At 39.8% G+C, this 16843-nt stretch overlaps 1 protein-coding gene across 5 annotated transcripts in view; it reads left to right on the forward strand.

Annotated features, from left to right (window-relative positions):
* The window catches only part of PTPRA (protein tyrosine phosphatase receptor type A), a 104061-nt gene that overhangs the window by 11899 nt on the left and 75319 nt on the right, over positions 1-16843 (forward strand). For 4 of the 5 annotated variants that reach the window (XM_036419170.2, XM_036419165.2, XM_036419166.2 and 1 more), the window contains exon 2: positions 15033-15111. The exons of the other annotated variant lie outside the window; for it this stretch is intronic. In XM_036419170.2, coding sequence (XP_036275063.1) covers positions 15085-15111 — 27 coding nt within the window. In that variant the 5' untranslated portion in view covers positions 15033-15084. The remainder of the gene's footprint in view (positions 1-15032; positions 15112-16843) is intronic. 5 annotated transcript variants of the gene reach the window in all.

Consider the following 16843-nt stretch of genomic DNA (forward strand, 5'->3'; position numbering starts at 1 on the left):
AAACACTGTAGTTTCTAAAATATTAGGACCAGTATACTTATATAGGGTGTGGCAAAAGTAGGTTTACAGTTATTTGTATGGAAAATAACACAATAGTTAATAAATAATACAAGAATAAACTCTGTTTCTTGTACTCCTAGCTATAAACCTACTTTTGCCCTGTTTTGGAATATAGCTTATTCTAAGGAGAATTTGAAGTGATTTTCTATAATACAGATAATACCATAATGTGTGTGTGTGTGTGTGTGTGTGTGTGTGTATTTAGAAAGACATGAAAAAAACTGGTAACAATAACTATCTCTGGGGTTAGAGAACTGTATGGCTGGTGGGAAGGATACATTTTGTTCAGTGTGTTTTCTTTTTGTGTGTTTTGATTTTTATAATATATGCTTGACTACAGTAAAATTTAAATATGCAAACAGTAGAGGCCCCTGGGGAGAAAGGGGTTCCTCAGCCCAGCCTGCACCCTCTCGGGTAAAGTCCACCTGCTAGCTTAGGCCCGCTCCTTGGGGACCATGACTAAGCTGACAGTCAGACATCCCTCTGGCAGCCCAGAGCCTAAGGGGTATGTCTGACTGATAGCTTAGGCTCTTTTATTATATAGGATATATGTAAAGAAGTCAGAGTGAGGGGAAAATAAGGGTCTCATGGTAGGAGAGAGGCAGCCTGAGAATGTTAATACAGAGAATGCAGTCCATTAGATCCTGTGCATTTATTTAAAGAAAATTCTATATACCAACTGAGATCTCAAATTATATTGGCCAAAATAAAGTGGTTTCAAGAGCTTCACTTGACTTACTAGATTTAAACCACCATCAGAAGTGCAGGCCAGGCTGAGGAGCGCCCTTCTCCTCCCGGGCCTCTACTGTTTGCTCATTTAAATTTTGTTGTCCTTACTAAGTAGTCAAATTAAATTTTCAATGTTACATGAATTATTTTAATGAGAAATGCTTTTATTTTTCTTTTAAGCTCATTGTTTTATCTAATTTTTATTGTAAAACATACATTAAAATTTACCATATTACTTATTTTTAAGTGTACAGTTCAGAGTACATCCACAAAGTAATTGTTGTGCTGCCATCACCAACATCCATCTTCAGAACTTTTTCATCATCTGCAACTGAAACTCCCCTTTAAACAACTTCCCATTTCCCTTTCCCTTTAGCTTCTGGCAACTACCTTTCATTAACTAGTTTTAAAAATTAAGTGCAATTTAGTCATCATGTGTGCTGTATTATCTTTTTTTTTTTTTTTTTAATATATTGATTTTTTTACAGAGAGGAAGGGAGAGAGATAGAGAGCTAGAAACGTCGATGAGAGAGAAACACTGACCAGCTGCCTCCTGCACACCCCCTACTGGGGATGTGCCCGCAACCAAGGTACATGCCCTTGACCAGAATCGAACCCGGGACCTTTCAGTCCGCAGACCGACGCTCTACCACTGAGCCTAACCGGTTTCGGCCTGTATTATCTTTTTTATTTTATATGTTGATGGCATCAAATTACTAATATTTTGGCTAGAATTTTTTTTCAGTAATAGTTCAGACTATTTTCTAATTTCCACTGTGGTTCGCTTCTTTAATTCATGGTTTTTTTTGTAAGGGTGCTTTTAATTTAAACCTCAAATATGAGGTTTTTCTAGTTATCTTTTTTGTAGTGGGCTTATGGGTAAATTGCATTGAGGTTAAAGAATATGGCTATGTGGTTTCAATCTTTTGGAAATTGTTAATATATACTTGCTGTTTGGACTAGTATATCCTTCATCCATTTCACACATTGTTAATGTTAAATGTTAACATTTTATCATAATCCCCTTAACTTTGTCACTTTATCCTTCTATGCATATATATTTTAAGGCCTAACACCTATTTTATTGTCAGTAGATCGATGACTACTGCTTATTCTAGTTGATATTCAAAGGTGACATGTTTAGATATACGTTATGATGTATACACAAAAGTAACAAATGAATCTTGTGCATTGTTAGTTTATTCCCTGCCCTACCCCTTCCTCAGCCCCTCCCCACTTGTTGGTATACGTTTTTAAATTCAATCCACGGATCAGATTTTATTGATTTTCCTTGATCTATCTTCAGTATCATGGCACTTGACATATGGTAGATATTCAAGGAATGTATGTACAAAGAATTAAATTTATCAAAAGTAATCACCTTAATGGGTCAAATCTCTTAAAACCATCTCCTATTCTAAAAAATCTAAACAGGCTTTCCTTTTAAGCTACACTCTAAGCATATAAAGCACATAATTTTGAGACCTAAAATTTCTTCCTTTCTTTTCCTTTATCTTCAAGAGTGTATCCCAGATAATCAGGCAACAACAACAACAAAAAAGAGGCCTTGCCCTAATCTCTTTGGCTCCGTGGATGGAGTGAGAGTGTCGGCCTATGAACTGAAGGGGCCTGTGTTTGATTCTGGTCAAGGGCATGTACCTTGGTTGCAGGCACATTCTGAGTGGTGGGTGTGCCGGAGGCAGCTGATTGATGTTTCTCTCTCATCGATTATCTCTTAATTCTCTATCCCTCTCCCTTTCTCTCTGTAAAAAAAATCAATAAATATATTTTAAAAAAGAAAGAGGCCATGTGTATAACCACATGATGGGAGCAATTGTATGAATTTTCATAGGAAAAAAAATGCCCAGCCAAAACCGGTTTGGCTCAGGGGATAGAGCATTGGCCTGCGGACTGAAAGGTCCAGGTTCGATTCCAGTCAAGGGCATGTACATTGGTTGCGGACACATCTTTGGTGGGGGGTGTGCAGGAGGCAGCTGGTCGATGTTTCTCTGTCATCAATGTTTCTGTCTATCCCTCTCCCTTCCTCTCTGTGGAAAATAAATAAATAAATAAATAAATAAATAAAATTTAAAATGCCCAACTTTTTTTTTTTTTTTAAACCTGCAAATACTTCTATTATATTAAAAAAAAATTTTTTTTTTGCCTCTGAGTCTATTTTGGTTCATCAGTTTATATTGTTCATTACATTCCACAAATGAGTGAGATCATGTGATATTTGTCTTTCTCCCACTGGCTTATTTCACGTAGCATAAGGCTCTCAAAGTCCATCCATGCTGTTGCAAATGGTAAGATTGCCTTTTTTTTTTATTATTAATATATTTTATTGATTTTTTACAGTGAGGAAGAGAGAGGGATAGAGAGTTAGAAACATCGATGAGAGAATCATCTATCAGCTGCCTCTTGCACACCCCCTACTGGGAATGTGCCTGCAACCAAGGTACATGCCCTTGACCGGAATCAAACCCAGGACCTTTCAGTCCGAAGGCTGACGTTCAAACCGGTTTTGGCTCTTTTTTTTTTTTTTAAACACCAGTGTAGTATTTATTGTATAGATGTACCACAGTTTTTTAATCCACTCATCTGCTGATGGCACTTAGGCTGTTTTCAAGTCTTAGCTATTGTAAAGTGTGCTGCTATGAACATAGGGGTGCATATCCTTTCTGACAGGTGTTTCTGATTTCTTGGGATATATTCCTAGAAGTGGGATTACTGGGTCAAATGGGAGCTCCATTTTTAATTTTTTGAGGAACCTACTGTTTTCCACAGTGGTGGCACCAGTCTGCATTCCCACCAGCAGTGCAAGAGGTTTCCTTTTTCTCTGCATCCTCACCAGCACTTGTCATTTGTTGATCACAGCTATTCTGACAGGTGTGAGATGATATCTCGTTGTTGTTTTGATTTGCATTTCTGGGTTGACTAGTGACTTTGAGCATGTTTTCATATGTCTCTTGGCCTTTTGTTGGTCCTCTTTCAAAAAGTGTCTATTGACGTCTTTTGCCCATTTTTTGATTGATTGTTGCAGGACTGACTTCCGGTTGGTCAAGCCTCTGGTTGTTGTGAATGTGATGAACCCAAGGTTTTTATATATTAGGATAGTTTCCCAGAAACAGAAGAGACACCATGCTTTGCAGAGCTACCTGGGGAAAGCACCAGGGTCAGTCAGGAGGCAGCAGAAATGAAGGGAAAGCAATGAGAGCCTTTATTACTGCAGTGGTGGGAACATCCACTGTTGGGCAGGAAGTAAAACACAGATGTTGGGGTTTGTGGGTTATAAAGATTGTAATATTTTCATATATATACATATATGTGTATATAAACATATATAAACATCCATATCTGCTTATAAATATTGGAAGCCATGGTTTCACTTTAAATCCATTCCAACACCACAGGGTTTTTTCTTCTAATCTTCACCTTTCTGAATTTGTACTTCTTTCTCTGACATTGAGAATCTGGCTTTCTATCGTTTTTGCTCCACCCCCTATAAGGAATATTTTCAGATCATGAGGGCCATCCCATTGCTTCCATTCCCACTAAAATGTTGGCTGAGCACTTCTATCTAGTTCCATGCACTATTTTTATATACAATTCAGTTCTTTGTTTTGTTCTAAAATGCAATAATTTCTAATTTAATGGTTTAAAGGACACAGGTCCCCAAATATCAGCAGATGCAAAATATAACTTGTAACCAGGAATAGCTTTTCTCAAAATTTAAAATTTACTCTGACTCTGTAATAGCTGTTTATTACCTACCTAGACATCATTCAATTGAAGGTAGCCTTAAAAAAAAAAAAAATTACAATTTCTGCACTGCTCTCAGCTGAACTTTACACAACTCTGTATTTCCCTCTGGGCGTTCCTTTTGGAATGGTGGGTGGTAGCAGAAGAAAGGATATGTACAATAATGTATTTTTAGTTCTTTTGAACAGAGGGGTTGCTCCAGCCATTGCTATTGATGACAGGAAGTATATTTATAGCTCCAGGGAAGGAGGGACTGGGTTTAGGAAAACCTGGGAGGTTGTACTTAATATGTTTCTTTAAAGGTCATTTGTACTTCAAAGGAAGTTCTTAACTTATAAATGTAGTTGAGATGAATGGATCTGTAATTTATGAAGTATAGGTATTTTCATAAGTATATTCAATCTGCTCCTAAACTTGGAAAAATCTTACATTTTAAAATTTCACAATTTTCACCTAAAACAAAGGACACTTCTTGGTTGAACAGGATGTATATAGAGAATTTAGATGGTAGCAAGCAGTTTACACAGTAAGGATATTGAGGAGGTACTAAATATTGTTACTAATTAGATATTTATGAAGTTCTTGTTGGTATAGGTTTTATTGTTGTCTTTAAAGATTGAAACCAGAATACTATATTCGTAGCTCAAAATACAGTTCTAGAAGCACTTTTAGGACTTCAGGGAAAGTGCAAAGAAAATTTCTATATTTTAAAATCCAACAGCACAATTATGGAGCTTCCACCTAACCTTCATTTGAAACTAATTAACCTGCAATGTAATGATATGGTAAAAGGTAAATATTAAAAGAAAAATTGAATACAATTTTATGTGTTTCCAAAGTTATTAATATGCTTAATTAAATCATATGCTTATGGACTGATATTAATATTTGGCTGTACATAATGTGTGAAGATGTTTTCAAAGATGAAATACCGTACATAAAATCTCTTTACAGATCAGCATTAATAGATTAGCATTTTAAACCAATTTTGATAGGATACACTAACTCTGAACTCCAACTAAACAAAATGTATCACCCTAGAAAAGAATTTAATTTTTCTCATTAATATACCTATATTACCAAAAATTATACTTAGTAGCAATTCATTCATTACTGATCTAGTATTAACAAACTATTAATTATTTGAATTTCATTAATAAGAATATGTGCTTTTTCTCGTTATAAAGTTCCTACGTAATAATCTCAATTTTGCTTTTTGACCTGCAAAGCCTAAAATGTATACTCTCTGGCCCTTGACAGAAAATGTTTGATGACCCTCCTTTGGAGAAAGGCTTTTCCTTAACATCTATACCACATGTGTCAAACACAAGGCCCGCGGGCCAAATCCGTCCCTCCAGGCCTTGCAATGTGGCCCGCACTGCGCTGTCATCACTGCACTCCGCTGCGTTTCCATCACAATGACAGTTTATGACTGTTCAGTAAACCATTCGGCCCGCAATTTAGGCTGGATTTTAGATTTTGGCCCCTTCTCTGATTGAGTTCGACACCCCTAATCTATACTAATAAAAGCCTATGTGGTCGTCATGCCCTCACGCTGTCACAATCCATCATTAGGAGGCTGCATGCACAGCGGACTCTGTGCGAGGCACGAAGGCGGGTCCCAGCAGCCCTGCCCCACGAGGCCTGGGATCCCATGGCTTGGCGCACCGTAGAGGCAGGGCCCGGTGGCTCTGCGCAGTGAGGCCTGGGGGGTCTCTCGGCTCTGCGTACCATGGAGACGGGACCCCCTCTCCAGACTACCTTTGGGCCATCCATTGAGGAGCCCCGGATAGGTGGGCAGGGCCTACTTTTTTGGGGCAATTGATAGCTGGGATCCTGTGCCGTGAGAGGGCACAGGCCAGACTGGGGGATCCTCCCCCCCAGTGCAGGAATTTTGTGCACCTGGCCTCTAGTAACGATATAAAAGAATCTCCTTTATTTCCTCCAGGGATTGGTTAAAAAACCAACACAAATAGGACCTGGGCTACTTATATGAAAATAAATACAGTAAATCAGGTAAAAAAAAAAAAAAAAAGTAACAACTATTTGATTTTTTTTACTTAAAACAAACACATGTACATTCATCAGTGAGTATTTTAGTAGAAAGCCAAGACCTTGTCTTTGACTATGGATCTGCTAAAAATAATGTTTCACATGTTCATTTTTGTATATATCACATCTATAATACATATTTGTGATTTCAAATTTGAATTTCTTTAAAGTGGAGCAAGAACTTAGACAACTATAAGACAATTGAGCATCTAAACCTTTATTATGATTTCCTACCCATCTTCCTTTCTTTTTTCTTTTTTTGTTAATCCCCACCCGAGGATATTTTCCCATTGATTTTTAGGGAGAGTGGGAGAGAGAGGGAAGGACAGAGATAAACATTGATGTGATAGAAGCACATCCATTGGTTGCCTCCTGCAGGAGCCCTGACCAGGGCCCAGGCAAGGGAGGAGCCTGCAACCAAGGTACATGATCTTGATCAGAATCAAAACGAGGACCCTTTGGTCCACAGGCCAACACTCTATACACTGAGCCAAACCAGCTAGGTCTCCCCCCATCTTTCAAAGCATTCATGCTCACAACTAAAAAGACAGTAATTGGGTGAGGGGGGATTTTGTGTTTATCCAATTCTTTAAAACATTTCCACTTAGCTTTATTAAAAACAACTGTTTTATACTAACATTTCATTAGTTTATATAATATTTAATTAGGTTCCAAAAGTACAATGATGAATATAACTGGCATAAACAGGTTTGGAACAAATTGACACCTCAAAGTATAGGTAAAATTCAACTATGATTGCAGTAGGCAAGATATACTAGAGAGAAATCATTAACCATGAGTTAATTTTTATTTTTAAGAATCACTTAATACGGTGGTCGGCAAACTTATTAGTCAACAGAGCCAAATATCAACAGTACGACAATTGAAATTTCTTCTGAGAGCCACAATTTTTAAACTTAAACTTCTAACAGCACTTTTTCAAAATAGACTCGCCCAGGCAAGTATTTTGTGGAAGAGCCATACTCAAGGGGCCAAAGAGCCGCATTGGCTCATGAGCCGCGGTTTGCTGACCACTGACTTAGTATATTCTAGAGAAGGAATAAAGAGTGTGGTTAACTCAGTAATTTGGACAAGTACCCTGTTTCCCCGAAAATAAGATAGTGTCTTATATTAATTTTTTCTCCCAAAGTTGCGCTAGGTCTTATTTTCGGAGGATGTCTTATTTTCGGGGAAACATGGTGGTAGTCTTTGTAATCTGGTGATTATTTGAGCAATCTGAAACTGCAGTTACACCAGTTAGACAGAAACTAATACATGAATCATGAGCCATGTTAAGGTGCTTTATACACTTCCTATGCTGTCAAAGGTTCAAACAAGAAGTGAGATCTACACTCCCAAACATTTCCAGTGGATTTACAGGGTGAGACAAAAGTAGGCTTATAGTTGTGAGTATGCAAACAGAGTTTATTCTATTATTATTTATTAGTTATTGTGTTATTCTCCACAGGAACAACTATACATTTACTTTTCCCCACCCTACAGTGGCTGAAAGAGGTCTTATTGTTTTGAAAATTTCAGTCTCAGTTCTGGTCTTAAAAAAAAAAAAAAATCACAATGAAACTTTACTGCTAAGCCATCAAATTGCTGTGAGGTCAGGCAAGTCAAGTTAATCAGCTTTTATTTATGACAATTGTTAAGTCTATGACAGCAAATCAAGTTCATCATCAACATTGTTGATTGAGTAGCACATGATAAATTCAAATATTTTCCAGTGTATGTGCTAATAAAAATATAAGCCCTCCACATGTATTTTTATCACCATCGGTTATAACACATCTTAGCAGATTCCACTATAGGTTGTACTGAATTAGTACTTTGTTCACTTTAAATTTGGCATTGACTCCTTGAGTAAACAACAACTAAACAGTATTGGTAATATGTGTCAGCTCATCAAGAATTAGGGAAATCTATTTAAAAAATATTTTTTATTGATTTTTACAGAGAGGAAGGGAGAATGATAGAGAGTCAGAAATATAGATGAGAGAGAAACGTCAATCAGCTGCCTCCTGCACAACCCCTACCGGGGATGGAGCCAGCATGCTCTTGACTAGAATCAAACCTGTGACCCTTAAGCCCACTTACGCTCTATCCACTGAACCAAACTGGTTAGGGCAGAGAAATCTATTTGAAATCATTTGTCTTGTGTTTTGCATCTGCCTTTTCTCTCTATACATGTTTTGTTCAGAGACAGCATTCAAAGTATAGGCTCCATCAGATTCCCCACCCTAGTTCTTCCTTTTGTATCTACCGTGTTTCCCCAAAAATAAGACATCCTCCAAAAATAAGACCTAGCGCGTGGAAAAATAAGACATCCCCTGAAAATAAGATCTAGAGCATCTTTGGGATCAAAAATTAATATAAGCCACTGTCTTATTTTCGGGGAAACGGTATTTGGGTTTTTCACAAGGACAACCTAATTGGCATTACTTGCATTACTTTCATTGATGCCATGTTAACTTGAAAGTTTAGGGTGTGATTTCTCAATTGAGATAGAACTTTGTTGGTTCCATTAAGCATCTTATAAATGTTAATCTTATCTGATAAAAGAGTAATATGCAAATTGACCATGCCTCTGCTACACCCACCAGTCATGCCCACCAGCCAATCAGAGTGAGCATGCAAATTAACCCCAACCAAGATGGCTGCAGCCATAGAGAGCAGGAGGGAGGCTTGGTTTTCTCTGGCAATGGAAGAAGCCAAGCTTTCTGCTTGCCCTAGCCGGCCTAGGCCTCCACTCAAGACTACAAAGTTTCAATTATAGAAGGTATAAAATCCAAACAGAAATGGTGGCAGCCACGGAGCAAGCAGAAGCCTTGGCTCCACTCCAGGCTACAAAGTTTCAGTAGTAGAAGGTAAATTCCAGATACCAGGGCCTCCACTTGGGTCACTAGGAGGTGTGACTGGCCTGCAAACCACCGCAGGCCCCTTGTCCTGGTTGCCCCATGCCCCAAGGGAACCTCCACCCTGATCTGGGACACCCTTCAGGGCAATCCAGCTGGCCCCCACCCATGCACCAGGCCTCTATCCTATCTAATAAAAGTAATATATGCAGATTGACCATCATTCCAACACACAAAATGGCTGCCCCCATGTGGTCAAAGATCCTTCCCCCATGTGGACACAAGATGGCCACCCCAAGATGGCCAGCAGGAGAGGGCAGTTGGGAGGGACCAGGCCTGCAAGGGAGGGCAGTTGTGGGTAATAAGGCAAGCAAGGTAGGGCAGTTGGGGGTGATCAACCCTGCAGAGGAGGGCAGTTAGAGGTGACCAGGCCGGCAGAGGAGGGAAGTTGGGGGCAAACAGGCTGGCAGGGAGCAGTTAGACATCAATCAGGCTGGCATGGGAGTGGTTAAGGGGTTATCAGGCTGGCAGGCAGAAGCATTAGAAGCAATCAGGAAGGCAGGCAGGTGAGCAGTTGGGAGCCAGCAGTCCTGGATTGTGAGAGGGATCCCAGATTGGAGAGGGTGCAAGCTGGGCTGAGGGATACCACCACTCCTCACTCCTCCCAGGCACGAATTTAGTGCACCGGGCTTCTAGTGTTGTTAGAAATTTGAAATAGCTAATATTTCCCATTGATTTTTAATTTGTTATTATTTTAAAAAATATATAAATTGCTGACAGTATTACAGAGTTCTCCCATCACCCTCCCACCCCCTTTAGTCCCCTCTGCCCAGCCCCTATCCATCTCCTCAGGTGTTCACCACCCTATTGCCCTGCCCATGGGCTATGCATATAAGTTTTTTGTTTATCTCTCCTGGCCCATTGATTTTTTAGAGAGACAGTGGAAAGGAGGGGGAGAGACAGAGAAACATCAATGTGAGAGAAACACATCGGTTGGTTGCCTCCCACAAGTGCCCCGATTGAGGCCAAGGATTGAGCCTGCAACCGAGGTATCTGTCCTTGACCAGAACGGAACCTAGAGCCCTTTAGTCCAAGGCCCAGTGCTCTCTTTATTGAGCCAAACCAGCCAGGGCAAAATTGCTTTTTAATTTTATTTTTGTTGTTTTAAGTAACTATCAATAGAAGTAAGGAGGTGGAGGGATTTTTTTCTTTCTTTAAAAAAAAATTTAATGTGTTTTTACTGATTTCAGAGAGGAAGGGAGAGGGTCAGAGAGATAGAAACATCAGAGATGACAAAGAATCACCAGTTGGCTGACTCTTGCATGCCCCCTACTGTGGATGGAGTCTACAACCTGGGCATGTGCTCTGACTGGTAATCAAACCTTAACCTTCTTGGTTCATGGGTCCATGCTCAATCAGAGTCATACCAACCAGGCTGGAGGGATTTTTCTAAATTATTTAAATGTCTTTTTTTTTTTTTTTAATGTTTTATTGACTTTTTACAGAGAGGAAGGGAAAGAGATAGAGAGTTAGAAACATTGATAAGAGAGAAACATCAATCACCTGCCTTCTGCACACCTCCTACTGGGGACATGCCCGCAACCAAGGTACATGCCACAACCAAGGTACATACATGCCCTTGATCGGAGTTGAACCTGGAACCCTCCAGTCCGCAGGCAGACACTCTATCCACTGAGCCAAATCAGTCAGGGCTGAAATGTCTTAATAAATGCTTCTGGGGCCAATACAAAAATCAGCACATCCATTTCTGGATTTTGATTCACATTTTGTTTCATGTAACTGGCAGTTTTCTTTCCTTGAGAACTTAGCTAAGCTTTTCAAAGGGCATTTTTCCAGCATTTCTAGACTTAGTAGTTAGAGAGTTTTAGTAGTTTTTCTAGATTGTTGTATTTCAAGATAAAAAAGATAAGACTGTGCTTTCAAGATTGAGTTTAATATACAGAAATACAGGATGCCAGCCAAAGTATAAAATTACTTTTTACATATGCATTTATTAATTTTTTTTTAAATGACAGCTCCTCTTTTAAAACGTGATCAGTAGTCTGATTTTCCTGTCTGCTTCCTAAGGAAGCAAAAAGGCAGATACTTGGTGAGTTAGCAAGATCAGTTGTTGCTATAGTAAACAGGGAACTTCCTGGCAGTTGCTCTATTAACAGTAGGAAATGAAATCACGGCCATGTTGCTTTAATTTGTCATAAGATTGTGTGTGTGTGTGTGTGTGTGTGTGTGTGTGTGTTTCTTTGTTTTTGTTTTTAATGTTTTCATTAATTTTAGAGGGGGGGAGAGTGGCGGGGAGAGAGAGAGAGAGAGAGAGAGAGACAGACAGACAGACAGACATCCATCCATTGGCTGTCTCCTGCACACACCCTCACCAAGAATTGAACCGGCAACCTTTCAGTGCACAGCCACATGGCCAGGGCTGCCACAAGGTTTTGTTTCCCATCTTTGACATGGGAATTTTAGGAGCTGGCCTTTATATCAAGGAATTGGCCTTTCCAGTTTATTTTACTCCTTGAGTCAGACAGTGATAGAAAGTCTCATTGTACCATATGAGTTTGTAATTATTGGACACTTATGATAAATTTCAATCAGGTTTTTAAAATTTTCCTCATGTGGCTATTGACATACATCATCCAGGGGACAAGAGCACAGATTTCAGAATAAGATACATCTGAGTTTGAGTCTTGCCACAAGTCTTTGCCTTTTTGGAATTGTGTGTTTAATGTGCTATCTACATTTAGATGCATTACCAGTACAGCTGGAAAGAGAAACAGATCTAGGTATTGAAAAACAAGGCCAGTGATTCTTTGCTCATCAGGTCATCCTGTGTGGGCATTGGTCTCGTTGTGAGAACAGGAGGGTGAACTGAGCAGCCTCCATAGTCTCCTCTAAAAGTCTTTAAATTAGTTCAGTTTTTTTATTAACAAATGAGGAAGCTGATCTTAGGAAATGTCTGTAAAGCCCATTGCCTGGTCTTTTAGTTCTTAGTAGTGGGCTACAGAACCGGCAAGCTTAGAGTACCACATGACAGGCTTCACAAGCTCAGTGAGTGAAAGTGACCACACAGGATGGTCTGATCATACAATAGATTGCTAACTGGGCAGGTCAAGGTGGTTAGTCACGCACCAGACCTATAGCTTTCTCTGCAAAAGTCAGTCTTTACCTTAAGTGAGCCCTGTGAAATATCAGAGTATGAAATCTAGATATATAGAAAGTTAAGCAACCGTCCAACTATTAGCTATGATGTACAGTGACCACCAGGGGGCAGACACTCCGACCGGTAGCTATGACATGCATTGACCAATAGGGGGGAGATGCTTAATGCAGGAGCTGTTATGCTGTGGTGACTTGGCAGCAGTGGTTCTTGGGTGACACACCTTGGAACCAGAGAGAAGGGAGCCCGATTCCAAGGCATGTCACCCAAGAAACGCCTTCTCACAATCTGGAACCCCTCGGGGGATATCAGAGAGCTGGTTTCAGCCTGATCCCCCCCCCCACCTGCCGAGGAACCCTGCTCACCCTGCAGACTCCCTTCGAGCCACAGTGCCATCCCAGGTGCGGCTGGCCGGAGAGGCACAGCACATCTAGCCCACTCCTGCCAGCCACCTTCTAATTAATTTCCTTTCAGTGTTCATGAATCCCTGCATGGGGCATTAGTATCAGAATAATTTTCCGGGCTCCTCAGAGCACCAGAGCATATGATCATGAAACTCCTCATTGTTACCTTATTGCCCACATACCATCTCTATTTACTGTAAATGTTAAAAGTTAACTATTCTGTCCCCACCACTGTAAAAGAAGTAACTATCTCTCCATTTTACTTTTTATTCTAGATATTTCCTTGCTTTGTTTTTGTTTTCGTTTTGTAGATTAAAAGTTTGTGTGAGAACGAGAAAACCAGGCTGTAAGTTTATACAGTTAGGAACAATGCTTAAAATTATCTCATAGGACTGATTTTAGAAGTGATACCAATTCTAATGCTGAGGACTAGCTGACACTTTGCAATGCTGATCTTGCCAACAGTAGGCCTTGCTGCCTTGCTTCTGAAAGGTAGACAGAGCTTTAGGTGTATGTCATTAGTGGGGCCTAGCTTCTGTGAGCATTTTTTCCATCTTCTTAATCTGCCACCAGTGGATTTCATGTAACCTTTCTTACGTTTTCTCTTTTGATTCTAAATGTATAAAAAGAACTGCCAAACTGACATTCTCTGGAGCACTTTCTCAATTTCTTGAGATCTTGTTCCTGGGCGTGTCCTCAGATTTTCAAATAAACTTTTATAACATTTTCCCATCAGTTTTAATTTTCTTTTGTCGACATTGGGGTGTAATGACTATGAGGAAACAGGAAAAGGGTAGGATCGGGTAGGGGAAGCCACCAGACTGCAGTGCACACCTGACAGAGTCTCTGTCAGCCCAGATTGCCCAATAGTGGAGAATCTCACTGGATAGGAGCGCTAGGGCCTTGGACCACTTCATTGCCTAGTCATTGGGCATTCACTGAATGCCTTTGTATGAAGTTTTCTTTTCTTGTATTTAGGATTATTTTAAAGAAATGTGTGAGCATTCAGAAGGCCCTGTTGAAAGGGATTGTCTTTTACAGTGTCAGTGCAAACAAAGTATGAGCAACCTATGGCATCAGGTCCCCGACAGCTTTGGATTTTGTTTTCCTAATCTTGGCAAGTTTGTAGCTGGAAAATGGTGTCTCCTTGCTGTTTTGAACCTAAAGTCTACTATGGTATTTAGTGGGTGGTGAAATTAGGGATGAGATTCTTAATCCTCTGTCCAAGGGGATTAACCACAGTCATTATTCCCCAAGGCCCAGCAGGATGGGGAAGATGATAAGAATGAGGCTCTAGAATCAGAATGGCCAAGTTCAGATCCCAGATCTGCTGTTTACTACTTTGTGACCCTAAGAGTCTCTTTATATCAGGTTACTTATTTGGATAAAGAGCCTTATAGGGCTATTTTGAGGGTTAAATGAGGTAGAGCACTTAAAACACTTAGTATAATGACTGGCCCATTGGGTATGCTTAAAGGTTAGGCATTATTTTCATATAAATTTGATTATTTTGGTACCATAAGAATTAGAAAAGAAGAGAACTTAATTCAGGCTTTACTCTTTTTCCTAGAGAAAAAACAGGCTAAAAGAGGTTAATAGGTTTGGCCTTGGGTCTCTTAGCTAATGAGTTACAGCAGTTGGACCGGAAGATGGGTCTTTGACCAATACTTTGTTAAGCAAAGACTATCCTGTGATTTGTAAGAAATTAAAACTAGCTTTAGGCATTGCCAAGTGCCCTCCTTGCAGTGGATTAGTCCAGGTTTTGGGAGAAGAGAGGAGTGCTCCATTTTGCCTCCAGTGGAGAAAAACCTAATTTCTCATTGAGTTCTCATGAGCTCTTCAGTGATCTAAACTATTTAAGATGGAGCTTTGTTTTATGGCTTCTGAAATGTTAAACACAGCTCTATAAAACATCTCCTTAGAGTGAACTCCCTAGGAACAATCCATAGAGCTGTTTTACCTTTCTAAAGGTGTGTTTTTTTCCTTTAGTTGTAGGTGGCAAAACTAAAAAAAAGTATTTATGGAATTCCAGTGAGTGGGGATGGATGATGCAGCTCAAATAATTAAGGTAAGAGAAATAAAACCAGAATTGTGAGGAGTCTTTGTCCCCCAAGTTAGTGTTCTCATATAACAAAGCTAAAATCAGGTTCTCTTCATTTCATTTTATTTGCAGGCTATAAGAATAGCTTATTTTTTTGCCGAAACCAGTTTAGCTCAGCAGTAGAGCGTCAGTCTGTGGACTGAAAGGTCCCAGCTTTGATTCCGGTCAAGGGCATGTACATTGGTTGTGGGCACATCCCCGGTAGGGAGTGTGCAAGAGGCAGCTGGTCGATGTTTCTCTGTCATTGATGTTTCTAGCTCTCGATCTCTCTCCCTTCCTCTCTGTAAGAAAATCAATAAAATATATTTTTTTAAAAAGAAAAAGAATAGCTTATTTTTTTTTATGATTAAATCATTGTAATTATCATTCTTTATAATGGTGGTCTTCATCTTGGTCATGAATCCAAAACATGAGCACAGTAAATTTTTTCATTTATTTAGTTTTAATTTGATTACTATTTTATCTGTGTTTTGCATTTTTCAGCATATAGATCCTAACATGTTTGTTAGAGGAAATACATAGGTATAAATCCTTTGGGGAAGTTGTTATAGGCAGAGAGAACAGCATCAGGTGTCTGGCAGGTGGGGTCAGACCAAACCTGGGTTCAGCAACTTCAGTACTGGAGTTCTGCCTAGGAAAGAATTCAGAGCCAAGACTCAAACTGTAGAGAACATTTATTTGGTAAATCACAGAGGTAGAAGAAGTAATTCCTAGAAGAGATGGGCTTAGGAAACAAGTTATGGAGGTAAAGGAAAGGCCTTGGAGCTTGGGAGTGAGGAAGTAATGTCAATGTGTCTGGGCCCCAGACAGGGAAGCAAGGGGGCAAGCAGGGGCCGCCTCCTGGCAGGGAGGGAGAGCAGGGAGCACACTTGGTCCTCTGTCCTAAGAGATTTAAGGGTGGAAATTTTAGGGGAGGTCCCAGGGGAAGATCTTACTAGCATATTCAACAGCTTTCCAGGTGTGTCCTTTCAGGGTTGTGGTCTCCACTGATTGATTGGCTGGCACCAGGGTCATTATTCAATGTAGCTGGTCCTGAATGTCAGCAGTGCTGGTTTTGTTGCTTATCTGGCCTGGAGCTGAAATACAATTGAGGCATAGATGTTATCTCTAGGGAGGAAAAGTCAGGGGGTCCAAACCATATGACCAGTGAGATGCTAGAGGAGGAAAAGTCACCCTAGTGGTAAGGTCCCACCCTACAATTGTCTGTGGCTAGGCACCCTGTGCTGTTTGCCGTGGTGACCTTTGGTATTTAACACATGGTCCTTGCTCTGCTCATGTCTGTCTAACTGGCCTACAACAGAGTAATTGTAAATGTTGTTTTTAAATTTGTTTTTCATTTAGTCTTTACTAGTATATAGAAACATTAATGATTTTTGTGTGTGTGTTGACCTTATATTCTGTGAAATTGCTACATTTATTAGTTCCAGGAGATTTTTTATAGGTTTCTTGGGAATTTCTGTGTAGATTATAATGTCCTCTACAAATAGGGTTAGTTTAGTTGCTACTTTCCCATTTTCTTGTCTTATTACACTGGGTAAAACTTATGTTGAATAGGAGTGGTGAGAGTGAACATCCTGGCTTTGTTTATCGTTTTTTTGGCGGGGGGGGGGGGGGGGGGAGTAATCATACTTTAGGTTTTGTTTGTTTTTAAAGGTACCTTTTATCAAGTAGAGAAAGATTCCTTTTATTCATACTTTGT

The sequence above is a fragment of the Pipistrellus kuhlii genome, unplaced genomic scaffold (genome assembly GCF_014108245.1).
Source record: "Pipistrellus kuhlii isolate mPipKuh1 unplaced genomic scaffold, mPipKuh1.p scaffold_m20_p_6, whole genome shotgun sequence".
Taxonomy (NCBI): Eukaryota; Metazoa; Chordata; class Mammalia; order Chiroptera; family Vespertilionidae; genus Pipistrellus; species Pipistrellus kuhlii.